Below are 16202 nucleotides of genomic sequence, written 5' to 3' on the forward strand. Positions count from 1 at the left end.
TACCCTATACTGCATTTAGTTAAGCTCCTGTAAGCATGTATGTTGTGCTAGATTAAAACTGGAGCAAAATCTTTGTTGTTTGTTTGCGATGTAACATCCTAGACATGGCACCAATCCTTTCAAAACATCAAACCCTCACATCTTTATTCAATTTCATATAGCCAATCAACCTACTAACAGGTTTTTGGTTTGTGAAACCATGAACACACTATAGGAAATCATCGCAGACATGAGGCAAAGATCTAAATGGCTGTCTAAGCAATGGATATATGTTTCCTATTAGTGTGCCATTATATTTGTAGCAATGGTTTATGGAGCAAGGCATTCACAATCTATTATCAATTAACCAATAGGAATGCTTAGACACCATGACACAATTCACTGACAATTTCCTCACTCCATAAGGACACGTAAAAACATAAATGTATGAACAAATGAATGAACAAATGAACTGACAGGGTGGTATGGCCCAGGATTTCAGGGTCCTTCTTGCTGTAAGCAGTTTGGTGCATTCTCCCTGTGTCTGTATGGGTTTCCTCATGGTAGTTCAGTTTTAGATAGTTTTAGATCAGATAGATACCTATCAATGTGTGTTTTGGACCGTGGGAGGGAACTGGAGCACCCGGAGGAAACCCACGTGGACACGGGAAGAACACAACAAACTCTTCACAGCCAGGAATGGGGCTCGAACCCACAATCCCATGTACCTGGAGCTGTGTGACAGAGACACTACCTGCTGCACCACCTTGCACCCATTATGTTAGCTGAACTAAATATTTTTAAAGAAGAAAATGACAAAAGAAATACTAAGGAAATTAATTATATCATTTTTTGTATAAATGTTTTATAGATTACTAAGTAGCACCACTGCCCTCAGTGGCAAAACCACTAATGCTTACTGCTACACCAACCTACATCTGTCACATAAGCCATTCTGGATAAGAACTTCAGCTTTATACCATTCATATGTAGTGATATGTAACTTGCTCGCAAAGTCCAGTGTAAGAAAACTCTATGATACACACACACGCATACATACATACATATATATATATATATATATATATATATATATATATATATATATATATATATATATATATATATATATATATATATATATATTGGCCATACTGCCCAGACTTGCATGGCTGTGAGGTAAACATCATTCAATTATAATATATTTATTCAGACCTGGATAACAATGTATCTCTCCACTGAAACACAAGCTCAGAGGGTAAAGTCTGATTCCGTTTTAACAATCACAACTGAATGTAATATTCAGGAGATGCTGCATGCAATCTGTTGCTTTAGCAGCATCCTCCACTCAACGCCATCATCTCTTGTAAATGCACAGGAACACTCCATGCATGCGCACAGACATAATAATCACTACAACCATCAAACACACATATACACAATGTCACATGCACAAGCATAGACACATGCACAGATAGATTATTCCTTACCATACATCGATGGAAACACTGATCAAATGCCCTGTTCTTTGCCTCAAGCACCTCTCTCTCTTCCTCCCTCTCTCTCTCAGTCTGTCACAGCCAGGCGCATACACATTTACGCACGCTCAGAGTCTCTCTCTCTCTCTCACTCAGACACACACTCACACAGAGCGCATGTGACCAAGCTTCAATGACCTTGGATTTTCCAAACAGTGCACCACAGCTCTCTCTCTCTCTCTCTCTCTCTCTCTCTCTCTCTCTCTCTCGCTTTCTCTCACGCTCACTTTCTCTTACACACACAAACACCCAGAGCTAGTTTCCTACACAGGTCCACACATAGACATAGCACACGCACACACAAACACACACACACACACACACACACACACACACACACACACACACACACACACACACACATCCACACCCCCCTCATTCATCCCTCATCAACATCACAAATAAACACGCCCCCTAACCACTCAGATGAAACAAAAAGACAGAGGGGTGGAGGGTTTGCTCTGAAAGAGAGATTGACGCAGAGAGAGAGAGAGAGAGAGAGAGAGAGAGAGAGAGAGAGAGAGAGAGAGAGAGAGAGAGCACATTGGTGAAAGCTAATGTAATCTATACAGAATAACACTCTACATCCAATCAAATCCTGACAGAATCGCAGTGATTTTTTTCCACATTATTTGCCATCTTTTTTTAAACATAAAATGTGCATTGCATGCCCTGGCACAACATATTATTAAATTTGGCTTCTGCATTTAACTCTTTCGTAGCAGTGAACACACAATCACAGACACACACACACACACAAGTGCACTAGAGGCAGTGAGCACTAACACTAACATCATTAGAACATAGCTACCCATGGGTCTATCTATATAACTTTAATATTTTGCATCAATGTTAGTTACAGAGGCCAGAAATCTTGCATTACACTTAACTAAGATGTCAGTAAAATCTGATTTATTACAATTACAATTTAAATGGTACCTTCTCTTTGAAATGGCTTATGAGATTTAGAATAATTTGGCAGTCCAAAAGATAATAATGCATATTTTATACAGATATTTGAATAGGCTTTACTTTTCCTGTCATGTTTTTAAGGCTTTCTGAATTATGATTTCCAGTAAAGTATTTGATTTATTGTATAGTCACAAAATAAATAAATAAATATATATATTTCCCCCTGAAATATAATAATAAAAAAGCAGGTTACTTGGAAAATGTCTGTTCATAAAATAATTAGTAATTCTATAACTACAAATAAACTCTCTGATCCATATTTTTTACCTAATTATTGTTATAATCTTTTACATTTTTAAAAAGTAAATGGGGCTATTCTGCACTGAATGCTTAATCTTATTTAGATTCAACTTTGTATAGTCTCTCCTACAATAAGGGGATACAAACACTTGCTGTTTTATAATACTGGGTGACTCAAATTAAAATTGTGATTTAATTAAATAAATAAATGCCACAATAATTGCACAAATTTGTCAATACTTACATTTATTCATTTAACAGTTAAAGCAAATTAGACTGATTGTAAATAATAATAAATATATATTTCATAGATAAAATGTTATTTTTTTTAATCCATCTTTTTATTATATATTTTTCAAAGTTCACCATGGCTGTTTTATTGCAATTGCTCTGTTTTATTTAATGACTAGTCCTAGTCTATGTAATCCACTTTAAATTGTTAATTCTTTGGAAACATTTCCTGAATAAATCTAAATAATTTTTTGCCTATGTGTGATTCTCTCAGTGACACACATTATTACTCCAAGCTGAACTCATGCAGCTATGTGCTGAAGCAAGAGTTTGTTTCGTTAACAACGTTAGCAACTCCAACAGCAACAGTGCTTAGCGCCTTAATGAACCATCTTTTCTCCCTCTGTACCTGGATAGTGCCTGTCTGCAGCACAAAAAGACTTCGCCAGAGACGTCACATATTCTGTTTTGTGGTTTAACCTGAGGTGTTTCACAAGGTTTTTTGTGTTTCCACAACATCACAAACTGCGTCTTGGCTTGTTTGTGGAGCGGAAACCTCATCAACCGCGTATCATTTAGGCAAGATCTCAAGAGTTTAGTTACTTTCCACTGCGCTCCTGTTAATAATATACATTACTTCAAATGACTGAAGTATCAAAAGTATTGATATTTTGATTTGAGAGCATAAAGATGTAGCATCGATCCACGCATCTCTAGAACACATGAAACTCCTCAAAGACAGTCACTCAGAGCAAGGCTCGAACCCACAACCCCAGGACCCTTGAGTTTTGTGGCAGCAACACTACCTGCTGCTCCACCATGCCCAGAGGCCTATCATTTTATTGTAATTAGTGTTAGGTTTGGTTAATTCACACTTTATAAAATATTATTTCATTAAAAGTGCTGCGGGTGGATTTGACTAACTCACAAGTAACTTATCAAGTACAGTATGTTTTTAAAAATCCTGCACATTCATATGAATTTTTTTCTTGAATTATTAAAAGTCAAATGGAAGTTACTTTACATAGATAAATCTGCAATGTAATTTCGTCCTAAATCCATTTTTGGATCCCTTGCATTTACAGGATTACTCCGGGTACCACAGCAGAGGCTCAAGCGTCTGATCCTTGACATGTGAAATGGCTCAGAGATTATCTGGATACATTTTTAAATTCACCCAGCAGCAGCTTTCTACACTGCTGCCAAATGTATTCCTTTTGCAAGAGCAACATTATGCTTCAACCATAATGCTTTAGTTGCACAAACTTCAGTTTTAACTTGCTTTCTTGAGTTAGTTTGCTTAACACTTTGAGTGCTGCTGTAATTGAATTCTCTATGAAAATATTTCAGAAAACATCTTCATAAGAAATCTGTAGCCAAGCAAATAAATAACAATTGAAAAACAGACTCAGAAATGGCACCTTTTCAGCTGCTGAGATATCAGCATAGCTAAAACCAGTAAGCAACTTGCCTTAATGCTCTTAATGTAAACAAGTTCCTTTTTCTCCTGGGAGAGTCTTATCAACAAAACTGTTTTATCCAACATAAACAACATTATATGCAGTATTAGTATTATTTGTACTTTTAAATTTACAGCATTTAGTACTTTTCTAACATCATTGTATGTCTGAATCTGTAATACTGTAGATTAGTTATTAGGTCATCTGATTATTTCAAATGAAATAGCTACTTGAACAAGAGAAACCTTACATTTCAGAATAGACTTTCAAAATATTCTGAAAACCAGGCAAATGAGTAGAAAGGGAAATGCAGGACATGTATTTGTAGTGGCAGTACCATAGATATAAAAATAGCTGAATCTATTCTCACCACCCCAGACTTGATGGTCCAAAAAAGTGCTGCAGTCCAGTAATATTGCACGAGGACTTGGAAGACTCGCAAGTGCTGGAAAATGTGGTAAACCTGGAAGTGTTGGAAGGCTTGGAAAGCTTGGAAGACTTGGAAGATTTGGTAGTGGCATCCTTAAAGCTCTTTAAATATCAGTATAGCTAAAAAAGCAATACTCCTGAAAGGCTCCTATTATAAACAAATCCCTTAATTTCTAAGAGGAAAGTCTGGGTGCACAATTCAGACCAACAAAACTGTAAATTCTATCCAGTGTAGATCCAGCCCACTTCTGCATTCCCCTATGAGGGGCCACCCCTCCCTACCTACTGGGCTTGATAAAGAGCTGACTAGGAAATTTGTGTTTAAAATCCATTATCTATTACCGAATCCATTACTCATTAGTTCATTCATTCATTCATCAATTCATTCATTCGTTTATTTATTTATTTACTTGTTTTTGTCGAATGTGCTTCCTTACATTCAAAGGGCTCTTGGGCTTCTGTTGCTATAGGAACGATATTTGGCCGGGTTTACTATTATTCGTTGTTAAATTCTTTGTCGCTTTTATTTAAATTATCCAGTACTTATATCAGTTTTATGACTTATGAGTCATATTAGTTATTGCAGCTGTCATATTAGTTATAAAATACCTCATTGTTTATATTTTAAATTTCTTCAGTGCGGTGAATCTGCTGAATCAAATCTCAGAATAAAAAATATTCGGTAGCTTGCTGGTTGTATATTTAGATGTGGAGTATTTTTGTAACACTGTCTTTGAGAGAATACCGGGGGATACCCGCGAATAAAAGCAGTGTTTGGGTTTTTTAGTGCTCCAGTCACTGACAGGGAAATGTAGTGAAGGTTCGTTAGCGGGGTTTAGCGAAATGTCTTCCATTGGTTTAGCGTCAAGCTTGTTTTGCCCTCTACTGTTTCCAGTTAGCTAGCGAAGACATATATCTATGCAGCCTGTGGCTAACCGTGTCTTAAAAGCTAACAGGAATAGCCGCAATTCTTATAGGTTATTGGTCGCGAGGCATTAAGAGTGTTTTGCCGAAATGGATACGAATGTGCAAAAACGTAGAGAAAATAAAAAGTCGCTGCGGGTGAAGGTTATCAGTCTCGGGAATGCAGAGGTTGGGAAGGTAGGTGTGCTGATGCTGAACAACTATCCAAATTTGTCGTTACAGTTTGTACAATATAGTTTATACGGCAAATATATACACGTGAACTGCCTTAAATTAACGTTACATGGTCTTAAATGAATCTCATCCCTCTCTGTTAAAAATAAATGAGTTCCTGAGTTATTGGATGTATTGTTTTGTACACAATTCTGGATTAATGTATAGACAAATTGAAGTTTTTATCATAAATGTTGGTGTACTTGTATTTCAGAGCTGCATCATTAAAAGGTACTGCGAGAAGCGATTTGTTCCCAAATATCTGGCTACAATCGGGATAGATTATGGAGTGACCAAGTAAGTAGATTGAGGCCAAACAGAAATCTGTTGGTGATATTTTTGTTTTGTTTATGTAATAGCCACTGACATTTGATCAGGATATAAGTCGTCCTTCATATTTCTAATGTCAGTTCTTAAAAGTGTCTACAGTGGTTTAATAGTCACTTATCATACTGTATGTTTAATGATTAACCTAAGATATGTGTATTTTCCCCTTGTCATTATGTTATATTATTTTAAAAAATGCACAGAGTGGACACTGTTGCAGCTGTAATTGGTCAGTGCTTTATATACTGATGATGATAACCTCTGAGAATTATACTGTGACATAAATGATCATGCTGACAATAAAATTGTCATGTTGCTAACCACTAATTTTGGCCTTCAATTCTTCTTCTGTATTAAAATTTGTCCTCTAGGGTACAAGTGCGGGACAGGGAAATTAAAGTAAACATATTTGACATGGCAGGACACCCCTTCTTCTATGAGGTATTTGTTTTATTGTTTGGCTTTTTTAATGAATACATTTAATTAAAGAAAAAAAACAACAACAAAAAAAGAACAACATCTCAAAGATCATAGCTTTCCCCCGCCACATTGTAATGTCAACATCAGGATGTTTTAGCATACATTGACAGTAGTTTTACCTTACTGGCCACAGAGGAATTATTTTGAGCTTGTGTTGCTGTGCCTCTGAGAGCTGGTCTCAATATGTAATGTGATATTCAGTAGTTGGTTTTTAGTTCTGAACTCAAAGCAGATTATTATATTGCAGTAATTTATTTTAATGCCCATTTTCTGAATTGAAACCCATTGTGATATGACTCTGATGTGATGTGTTTTGTTCTGCAGGTGCGTAATGAGTTTTATAAAGACTCACAGGGAGTGATTCTAGTGTATGACGTGGGACTGAGGGAGAGCTTTGATGCCCTAGACAGCTGGCTAACAGAAATGAAGCAAGAGATGGGCTCACAAGCCAACATGGAGAGCATTATCTTTGTTGTGTGTGCAAACAAGGTCAGATTCTTCTTACTAATTGCTTAGTTCAGTAGTCCCTGCCATGCACTTTTAAGTGTGTTCTTTATCCAATTATGTAATTAGAGGTGAAGGGAGCAGAGAAACACTCCAGCACCATGTTTGAAAACCTAGTCTTTTAGCATGGTGTAGGGCAGGGGTATTTAATTAAAATTCATGAAGGTCCAGCTAGAGAAAAGTTTCTCAAATCAAGTTCCGGAACATAATGTATAACCTGCAGTATAATATACTATATACAACATAATGTATAGCCTTGTAGTTATAGCAACATTTTAAGTAGGTAACATGTAGTTTCAACATATTTTAACTAGATTTATAAATAACAAATATTCGAATTAATATGTCCTTTTCTCATTTGAAATTTACAAATAAAATGATGATTTTGGGGGAAAAAATATGTAAATAGCTAATGACTTGTCTCGTAGCCGTTGACTTTACTGCTTTTATATAACCAGCAATCTGATTGGCTCTTATTGCTGGTGGCTGAGACTTTATCTGTTAACAGAAAGCTGATTGGCTCTTTATGCTGGAGGGTGGGGCCTTTTTACGTAAACAGAATCCATGTTCAGCGTTATGAGAATATTTCAGCTGATAATTGAAATCTTATAACTCGCACAACTCTGTTGTCTCGAAAGTGTCCCAGACGAGCTTTTATCGCATCCCTTGGGCTATTTTTACTGGCCCCAAGACAGCGGTGTCTGGAGCCCTGCCCTGTGTGCGTCAATCATAAGAGTCACAGAGCTCATCATAATGCACAGATATGATTGGCTGAGTAGCCTCATGTGTGATATGCAGAACTGCATGTGATTAATCTGTGAGTTTCCTGGAGCGCTAAACCTGAACCGTAATGACTAGAAGAGTCACACCTCTTCAAACAAACACTCTGTTCAAAATTAAACAGCTCTTAATAGTTTATCAGTTACAGGTTCAGGTCTGGATAGGACAGTCTCTGTGTCTGGACCTGGACCACTGTCCGCCTGTTTGTGACCCCTGGTGTAGATGGAGCATTCTGAAGCAGAATCAATTTCTCTTGCAGGTTGATTTGACTAAAAGACGTGTGGTGGATGAAAGTGAAGGCAGGCTTTGGGCAGAAAGCAGAGGTTTCCACTACTTTGAGACGTCTGCTCAGAGTGGTGAAGGCATTAGTGAAATGTTTCAGGTTTGTATTCTCACACAGTGCTTTATGCTTAAGTTTTTCACCTAAATTAGAGTAATCATACAAAAAAGTGTATTAATAATATGTTTATATTGGTAATAAGTGTTTTGTCAGTATTAGCACACGCTTAAGTTTAAAACAATATTTGGCGATAGACACAACATCAGTAACAAAAAGAAAAATCTTTTATAGACATTTTGATGCATTAAATGCATATTACCAGGAAAGCACATGATGAATATGCAGTTTTTGGCTTTATAAGCAAACCCCAATCATGCTCCTGCCCTGGCTCTTAAATAGCTTCGATAATGGATTATGCTATAACTGACATGCAAACAAACCATCAAAAGGTGTTTTTTGTTTGTTTGTTTAATTGTTTTACACTATTGTTTTAATATGTGCAGGATTATCAACCCGACCTTCCAGACATTCATTGCTTGTAGTTTAAAATAGTCATGCCTTGTTCTTGAGTTATTTTTTATAAAATATTTGTTGGGAAGTTGATATTTGGTCACTTAACCTCAAAAATAATATTACAGTTTACATTTTATCAAATTTATTTTAATACGTTTTAGAAGTTCTTCCTCCAAGCTGACTTCCTGTGTTTTAAAGATATTTGCATTGCACATATTTTGTTACATTTTATTTGCAAAGTCCAAGGATTTAATTAATGTTTGTTTATTTAAGGTTTATTCCAAGGGGTTTTATTCTTTTATACTCATAATATTTCATGTGTGTAAATTTAGTTTTTTGTGTAGGCTTTAGTTTTCACTGTTGTGTTGAAATGTCCTGGTTGCTTTTATAAATACTTGGTTAAATTCAAACATATATAAACGTAGCACAGAGGAATTGGCAAATTTTTCATGGGCGCAACCCACATACTCAGCTCTACTGCTCATCCCACAAATTCATGCTACAAATGTAGCACCATTTAAAAGGGAAATTAACAGGCTTTCCAACGGTATAAGATTTATTGCCAGGAATCACACTTACAACAAAGAAATAATCTACCAAACACAAATTTCCTTACTTTCTGTGCTATGTTTATATATAGCCCAGCCCTATTTTAAGCTGGCAAACATTGTGCAACTTGAGCATATTCCTTACTGAAGTTAATTCCAGCAGGTTTGGAACATTGTACTTGTATTAGCCTTTGAATGGCAAATCTTATCCTATGTTTGAAGTCTAAAAGATACCCAGAATATACACAATTTTTCTGCTTAGTTATTAATGGATCTTTAATTTTGCAATTAACATCCAACAGGCTTTTTTCTCCTCTATTACTGATATGTGTGAGAATGGAGGAAAGAAGCCAACTCCAGAGGTTAGCATAGGCTTCACCAAAGAGCAAGCCGACACCATTCGACGTATTCGTAACAGCAAAGATAGCTGGGACATGCTCGGGGTTAAGCCTGGAGCAACTAGGTAAGAAGAATGTACTGTTTTGTTTTTGTTTTTTTTTTTAATATAGTAATTATTTCGCACTCTCAAGGAATTCTGCTATCTCTATGACCTGTGTGCTTCTTTGTACGTAAATCTTTAAAAATCCATGGTTATGCACTGAACACTGTGTGCACTATTTGCAATAGTAATGTTTTTGGTTGGTGGACTATTCTCAGCCCAGCAGTGACACTGAGGGGTTTAAAAACTCCAGCAACACTGCTTTGTCTGATCCTCTCATACAAGCACAATACATAGTAACACCACCGCCACCACGTGAGTGTCACTGCAGCACTGAGAATGAGCCACCCACATCATACCTGCTCTGTGGTGGTGCTGTGATTTTTCTGGCCACTGAACTACTGGACTACTGTCTAATTGTAGAACTACAAAGGGCCTCTGTATGGTCAATGGAGCTGATTAAACAATAAAATAAAAAATATTTATAAAATGCCTAGTAAATCCACTACAGAAAATTTTCTATACATTATGAAAATGTAATCTTTCAGTTTCAGTATAAAAATTATGACTTTGCCTTATACCTGTTATATCTACTAAATTCCCAAGAGGCAGTTATGGTTTCTCATTCAGATTTGTTTTCTTGCATCTTAGAAAGCTTCCCAGGGAAGTCAGTAGTCTCTGTGTGGACATATTATTTCCAGTTTAATTATATTATAGTGGGACATTATTTGTGCTTTTATACAGTATCTTCAGTTGTAATTAACAAGTGTAATTAAAAGTTCATATTCCAGTCTTGATAGCATCTTTTGGCTTGTTTTCATTTATAGGGAGGAAGTCAACAAAGCATATAGGAAGCTGGCTGTGCTGCTTCACCCAGACAAGTGTGTGGCACCAGGGAGTGAAGACGCCTTTAAAGCAGTGGTCAACGCTCGAACGTCCCTGCTCAAGAATATCAAATAGTGTATCCAAACAATCTCAGAGAGACATCAGTTTACAAGTTAATCTCCCTTCGGCTTTACCAAAACTTAAATCCCACCTGTGAAATATATAATACACTTCCATTTTCGTCTCATATGTGTTGCTTAAATTTACAGAGCAAGATTTTTACTTTTGTTTAAAATCTTGTGTGTGTTTTTTTGAACGTGCATCAGAAACCCACAGTGAGCAAGAATTAGAAATTTCACATAAATATAATTGCCATTTATCAGTTCTACATCTTATTCTAAATTGATGCATTCGTGTTTGTTATTAATGGTTCTTCATAATATTGCTGCTATTACATGGAGAGGTGGTTCTTAATACGTCTCTCCTAATTAGTGAGAATGACATTTTAACACATTATGGGAGCATGCTTCTGTACAAATATCAGAACTTATTACATTTCTTATCCTTGTAATATAACCTGTGTTTGTGCCAGAAGTTAACATCTGTTGCTGCTTAGCCCCTTATTTGTTCCAAAGTAAGTATGGAACATGCAGATTTCGCTCTGGTGGTCATCTTTCTATGGAGTCAAAAAAAGGGTCAAAAGGACTTTGAGCTTGTAAAACAATACTCACAGATGTAAATGAGCTTGAGCAACTACATACACGTAAAATTCAAATCCAAAAATGTATTGGAATGCTCAAATTTAAAACAACAACAATAATAAATTAATCACAAATGTGGAAAAAATATACCAAGGTTCCAAGAATCTGGAAAATCGGTTCAAGAAGCAGAGTTCTTCTGGTGGAAAAGTGCTATTATTGACATATCAGTGTTCTGATTGGTTAAACAAACCTCGCGATCTGATTGGTGCAGCTGAAGCTTTCCTATTGGTTCATCAATTGGCTGTAAAACAGGGCTGCAAAAAGAGATTCACACAAATGTGGAAAAAATATTTGTAATGTATAGAAATACTTTTTAAATGTGTAGAAAAGATTTGCATTTGTAAATGTTGTAAATGTGTGAATCAGTACCTTCTCAAGCGGCTTAAAATGTGCCAAAGCAAACATTATTGAGGTTCCAAATGTGACAATGGGAATTTTTCAATGTGGTGGAAAAAATCCACACATTCAGCTTCTCTGCTGCTTGTGTGAATCTCTTTTTGCAGCCCTGTTTTAACAGCCAATGGATGGACCAATAGGAAAGCTTTAGCTGCACCAATCAGATTGCGAGGTTTGTTTAACCAATCAGAACACTGATATGTCAATAATACCGTTTTTTGCACCAGAAGAACTCTGCTTCTTGAACCGGATTTCCAGATTCTTGAAACCTTGGTATATTTTTTCCACATTTGTGAATTTAAATTATTGTTATTATTATTATTATTATTATTATTATTATTGTTGTTGTTTTAAACTGAGCATATATATATATATATATATTGCTCAAACGCAGTTACAAATTGCGTCTGAGTATTGTAAGTATTGTTTTACAAGCTCAAAATCTTTTTTGACCCTTTTTTTACTCCATATCATTCTCTCATGAGTGTTTGATACTAATAGGCTGCTAGATTTTTTTTAGCATTTTTCCCTAGAGTTACCTCCAGATAAAGATTTTTATTCTTATTTAATTTCACTCCAGTGTATTACAATAAAAGACCACCATCATTACTTTGTCACATACACTGGATTTTCAGCCAGTTATGCCCTTTACTGACATTTCAGTGTCCACATACACAATAAAATATCATCAGTGTTTTCCCCTAACAAGTGAAAACAGTCGAATCAGCTTTCACTTATTCACTTACTCATTTATTTTTAATCATGAGATAGTTAATGAGTTCATAAACTGCATTTTAAAGACACATTGTGGAGTGTTTTTGCAGATAAAATCATTTTCCCTTATGCTTTTATTGTGCTCATGGTTAAGCATTACAGATTGTGGTGCCAATTGTAATCTGTTGTAATGTTTACATATAAAAGGACAGGCAAATGAGGCTGGTCAATACACTGCATTATGTTTAAAGATGCTTGATGCAAAGTCTCTTTGGATTAAGCAAGTACTTTATGTTTACACAGCTGATTATTTAGTAATATTAATATACTTTGATATGCTGTGATGATAAAAAATAAAAGAGGAACATTTTTGTATGCACAAACACATGCATGGTACATGATAAAGCTACAGTGGGCATACCCTGTGAATGAATTCATCTTTAGAATGTTTAGTTTGAAGTAGTGGATGTAAATAAGTTTTTTCATCCAGGAACTGATTTTCATCTTCTTATGTTCATTGTAGATGTTTTTATCTACTAACATAATTAAACTGCATTTAACTGTAGTTACTTTAAATGTGATTTATCTTTAAATCTGTGCTGGTTGTAGCTTTAATTGTCAGTTTTACAATGGAAAAGGCATCCAGAAAAATGTGTAGACGTGCCAACACTGGTCGTTAAAGCAAATGTAAATTTACATGTTGGTTATCTCTGTTACACAAATGTGTATCAAATATTGCATGAAATTTAAGAACTTGTATTTTTATATGAATTGTTATAGATATATAAATTATATTCCTTTGATGTGTGTTCATGTGCAATGTAATCATAATTTATATTTTTACAATGTGTATTTATCTGCATAAACTTAACATTATTCTGTTAAATATTCATTTATTATGAGTATTTCTCATTTTTAAGAGCATTTGTGTTCTGCTTTCATTTAATATACTTTTTTTCTAAAATAGAAGTGTTGGTTTCAAACTGTTCATTATATTCATTATTTCAATGATCAAATTTTAAGTCTCTTAAGTGAATTTGATTTAAAATTATTTTTTTGTCCAAAATATTCTACTTCCATTCACTTGACAATGTATTATTTAGGAGAGTAAAGTGAATTAATACCAGGGCACAGCATGCTTAATGTATTATACGATCATACAATATGGACTATGACATGTACTGCTCGAGATGCTTGTGGTCAGGTTTTCAGGACTTTCAGACCTTTTATTTTGCACCACAGTCACTTTTTTCCATGTGTACATAATAAAACAACAACAACAATGCTATTTGATATATTGTTTTGCTTTTAAAGTAATTACAGTGGTGAAAGGACACCGGTCTCATTTTTCTGTAGTCTAATGGATTTAATGTTGTTCAACACTGAACTGCATCATCCAAGTCTGAAGAAAACCTCTGTTTTGAAAAGAACTACATCCTCTATTTCAGTCTTTATTAAGTGTATGTTTACCACCAGCTCATGTGTAACAGCAATGAATCTAAGCTGATATATTCAAATGTATCAAACAAATCTAACACTTAGCATGAGAATAACATCATAAACAATAGTTAATAAAGAGAAAACAAAAAAAGTGTAGCGCTCTGCCCCCTGGGTTAAATAGTTAAAATGTAACAAGTGTGAACTGAAAATGATCAACTGGCTACAACTAATAATCATCACTCAATGACTGCCAAACTAATTATTTACTCAATCTGTGACTATATTAAGTTGGCTGAAATTATCAATTATAGTAATAATGTGCTCACTGATAATCAGTATATGCAATTAAATTTACTTACTGGCTGGGTTCTTGCTGTGTAAAAGAGAGATGTCAGTAAATTCAACCATCAAATTGTTATTTGTCGTGCCACAGGACACTTTTACTTCTTAAACTAAGACCTTTCTAAACTTTCTCTTACTTAAGCTAAAATCGTCAAAATATAGATACATGTTTTTCATTGGACAGCAACAACTATCTATTATAACTTATTTATATATGGTTTTATCTTTGCATGTTCGAGTTTTAACTTTGTGGGTGCAGTGATGAATTGTCCTTTCAGACAATGATCTAGGGCTGGGCAGTTAATCAAAAATTAATCAAAATCATCATTCAGAACTAATGACGTATTCTTGTCTATATCAATTAATATTGATTATATTTATTCTGTTATGTCCCCACTGTGTGCTCATGTACGGTCCCTTTAAAACCAGCTTCCAAGCTGTAGTTACATGACTGTGCCCCATCTACCACATGGAAGCAACCTAAACGCTGAGGCCGACCAAGTGACTCGAGCTGCACATACCAAAGAGAAAAACACAGCACCTATGGTTTGGACGTGCTGTGTTTTGATTATAATTTAGACGACACTGACCAAAAAGAAGTCAAATTTAAACGCTGAGAAAAAAATACTTTCAGCGACGAAAGCACAATCACCGATAGCCAAATATAAGCAGTGCAAACATATGTTCCCAGCAACATTAGAAAAAACATTCCAGCTTTTATACTGGAGCATATTTACAGCACAAGCCTCATCACTAACTATAATCAGTCAAAAATACAAAAACAAAAACATAATTCATTAATCGTAATCGTGGTAAAATGTACAATTAATCATGATATTGATTTGCACTCATATCGACCAGCACTACAATGATCCCATGTTTTTTATTATTACACAACTTTAACAGCCTTTGTCCCTAACTTTGTTCAAATAAATTTGAAATGCTGACTATTTTCCATTAACAAAAACAAATAACTGCCAGGTTGAACATCTGCTACATAAGCATTGTACTATTTTACATTAAATATAGGATATAAACAAATTACACTCTTTTTAAATTTTGCACAGAATCCCAAAGTTTTAAGAACAGAGTTATAAGCGCAACCCACTTTCAGTCTTGTTTTGCACTTAAGGAATGAGCATGGCTTGGTTTAGATGTCAGACAGATGGCTGACTCCCATCATTGGTAATTGACCAGATCAGTGAGAAGCACTTTATCCAGCTTACACCCCATATTCCCTGGATCAGCTGCACAGTCCTGCGCAGTCACTGCCTGGGGTTAGAGGTCAGCCAGTCAGCCACTAAACCAACATACATTTCCTTCCATCTACATGTGTAAACAAACACATCAACAGAGGAGAATAAAGCTGTGAAATATTGAAGAAATCACAACGGGTTTCTTAATGGTACTACTTATTTAACATGAATTTACTTATGACATATGAAGTGATTGGTTGAAGCTTTTCAGCTTGTTAACATGTGTTGGCTCAGATACACTACAGCTGAGTAGATAATCCCTCAAATATGTGCCTGGAGAGTGCGCATGTGAGTAAATGTGTACTGCATCTTACTCTCCACACACACCTGCAGCTAACTTGGAGAGCAGATCCATTTTTCTGCCTATATACTGGTCCTATGGTATAAATTAGATTTAGGAGTCATGGGATAAGCCCTAACAGATTGCAACAGTCTACAATCAGATACGGTGAGAAGGCCTTGTCAGACCATATGGTCAAGGGCTGACTTCATTACCTGAGGACACTGCCACTTAATACCAATGCGTCACACAGGAGAACAGCTTCAGAGTAAAGACACAGGCTTGACTTTTGTATCTGCGGCTAGAGATTGTTTTACGAGTTACACTGCTA

General features: G+C 35.5%; 2 protein-coding genes across 5 annotated transcripts in view; one reads left to right on the forward strand and one right to left on the reverse strand.

Moving 5' to 3' along the window:
- Positions 1-16202, reverse strand: part of efr3ba (EFR3 homolog Ba (S. cerevisiae)) — a 53029-nt gene that overhangs the window by 33631 nt on the left and 3196 nt on the right. For 2 of the 4 annotated variants that reach the window (XM_066673148.1, XM_066673140.1), the window contains exon 1: positions 1470-1704. The exons of 1 other annotated variant lie outside the window; for it this stretch is intronic. In XM_066673148.1, the coding sequence (XP_066529245.1) occupies positions 1470-1476 (7 nt within the window). In that variant the 5' untranslated portion in view covers positions 1477-1704. Of the gene's footprint in view, positions 1-1469; positions 1705-4790; positions 4869-16202 lie in introns of those variants that run through there. One more of the 4 variants, XM_066673166.1, reaches the window with a different exon arrangement.
- Positions 5337-11547, forward strand: dnajc27 (DnaJ (Hsp40) homolog, subfamily C, member 27). The gene is made up of 7 exons (XM_066686289.1): positions 5337-5950; positions 6201-6283; positions 6685-6754; positions 7118-7282; positions 8337-8459; positions 9721-9881; positions 10685-11547. Exons 1-7 carry the CDS (start codon positions 5864-5866, stop codon positions 10815-10817), a joined length of 822 nt encoding a protein of 273 aa, XP_066542386.1. The 5' UTR covers positions 5337-5863; the 3' UTR covers positions 10818-11547.

Source organism: Hoplias malabaricus, chromosome 1, assembly GCF_029633855.1.
Source record: "Hoplias malabaricus isolate fHopMal1 chromosome 1, fHopMal1.hap1, whole genome shotgun sequence".
NCBI lineage: Eukaryota > Metazoa > Chordata > Actinopteri > Characiformes > Erythrinidae > Hoplias > Hoplias malabaricus.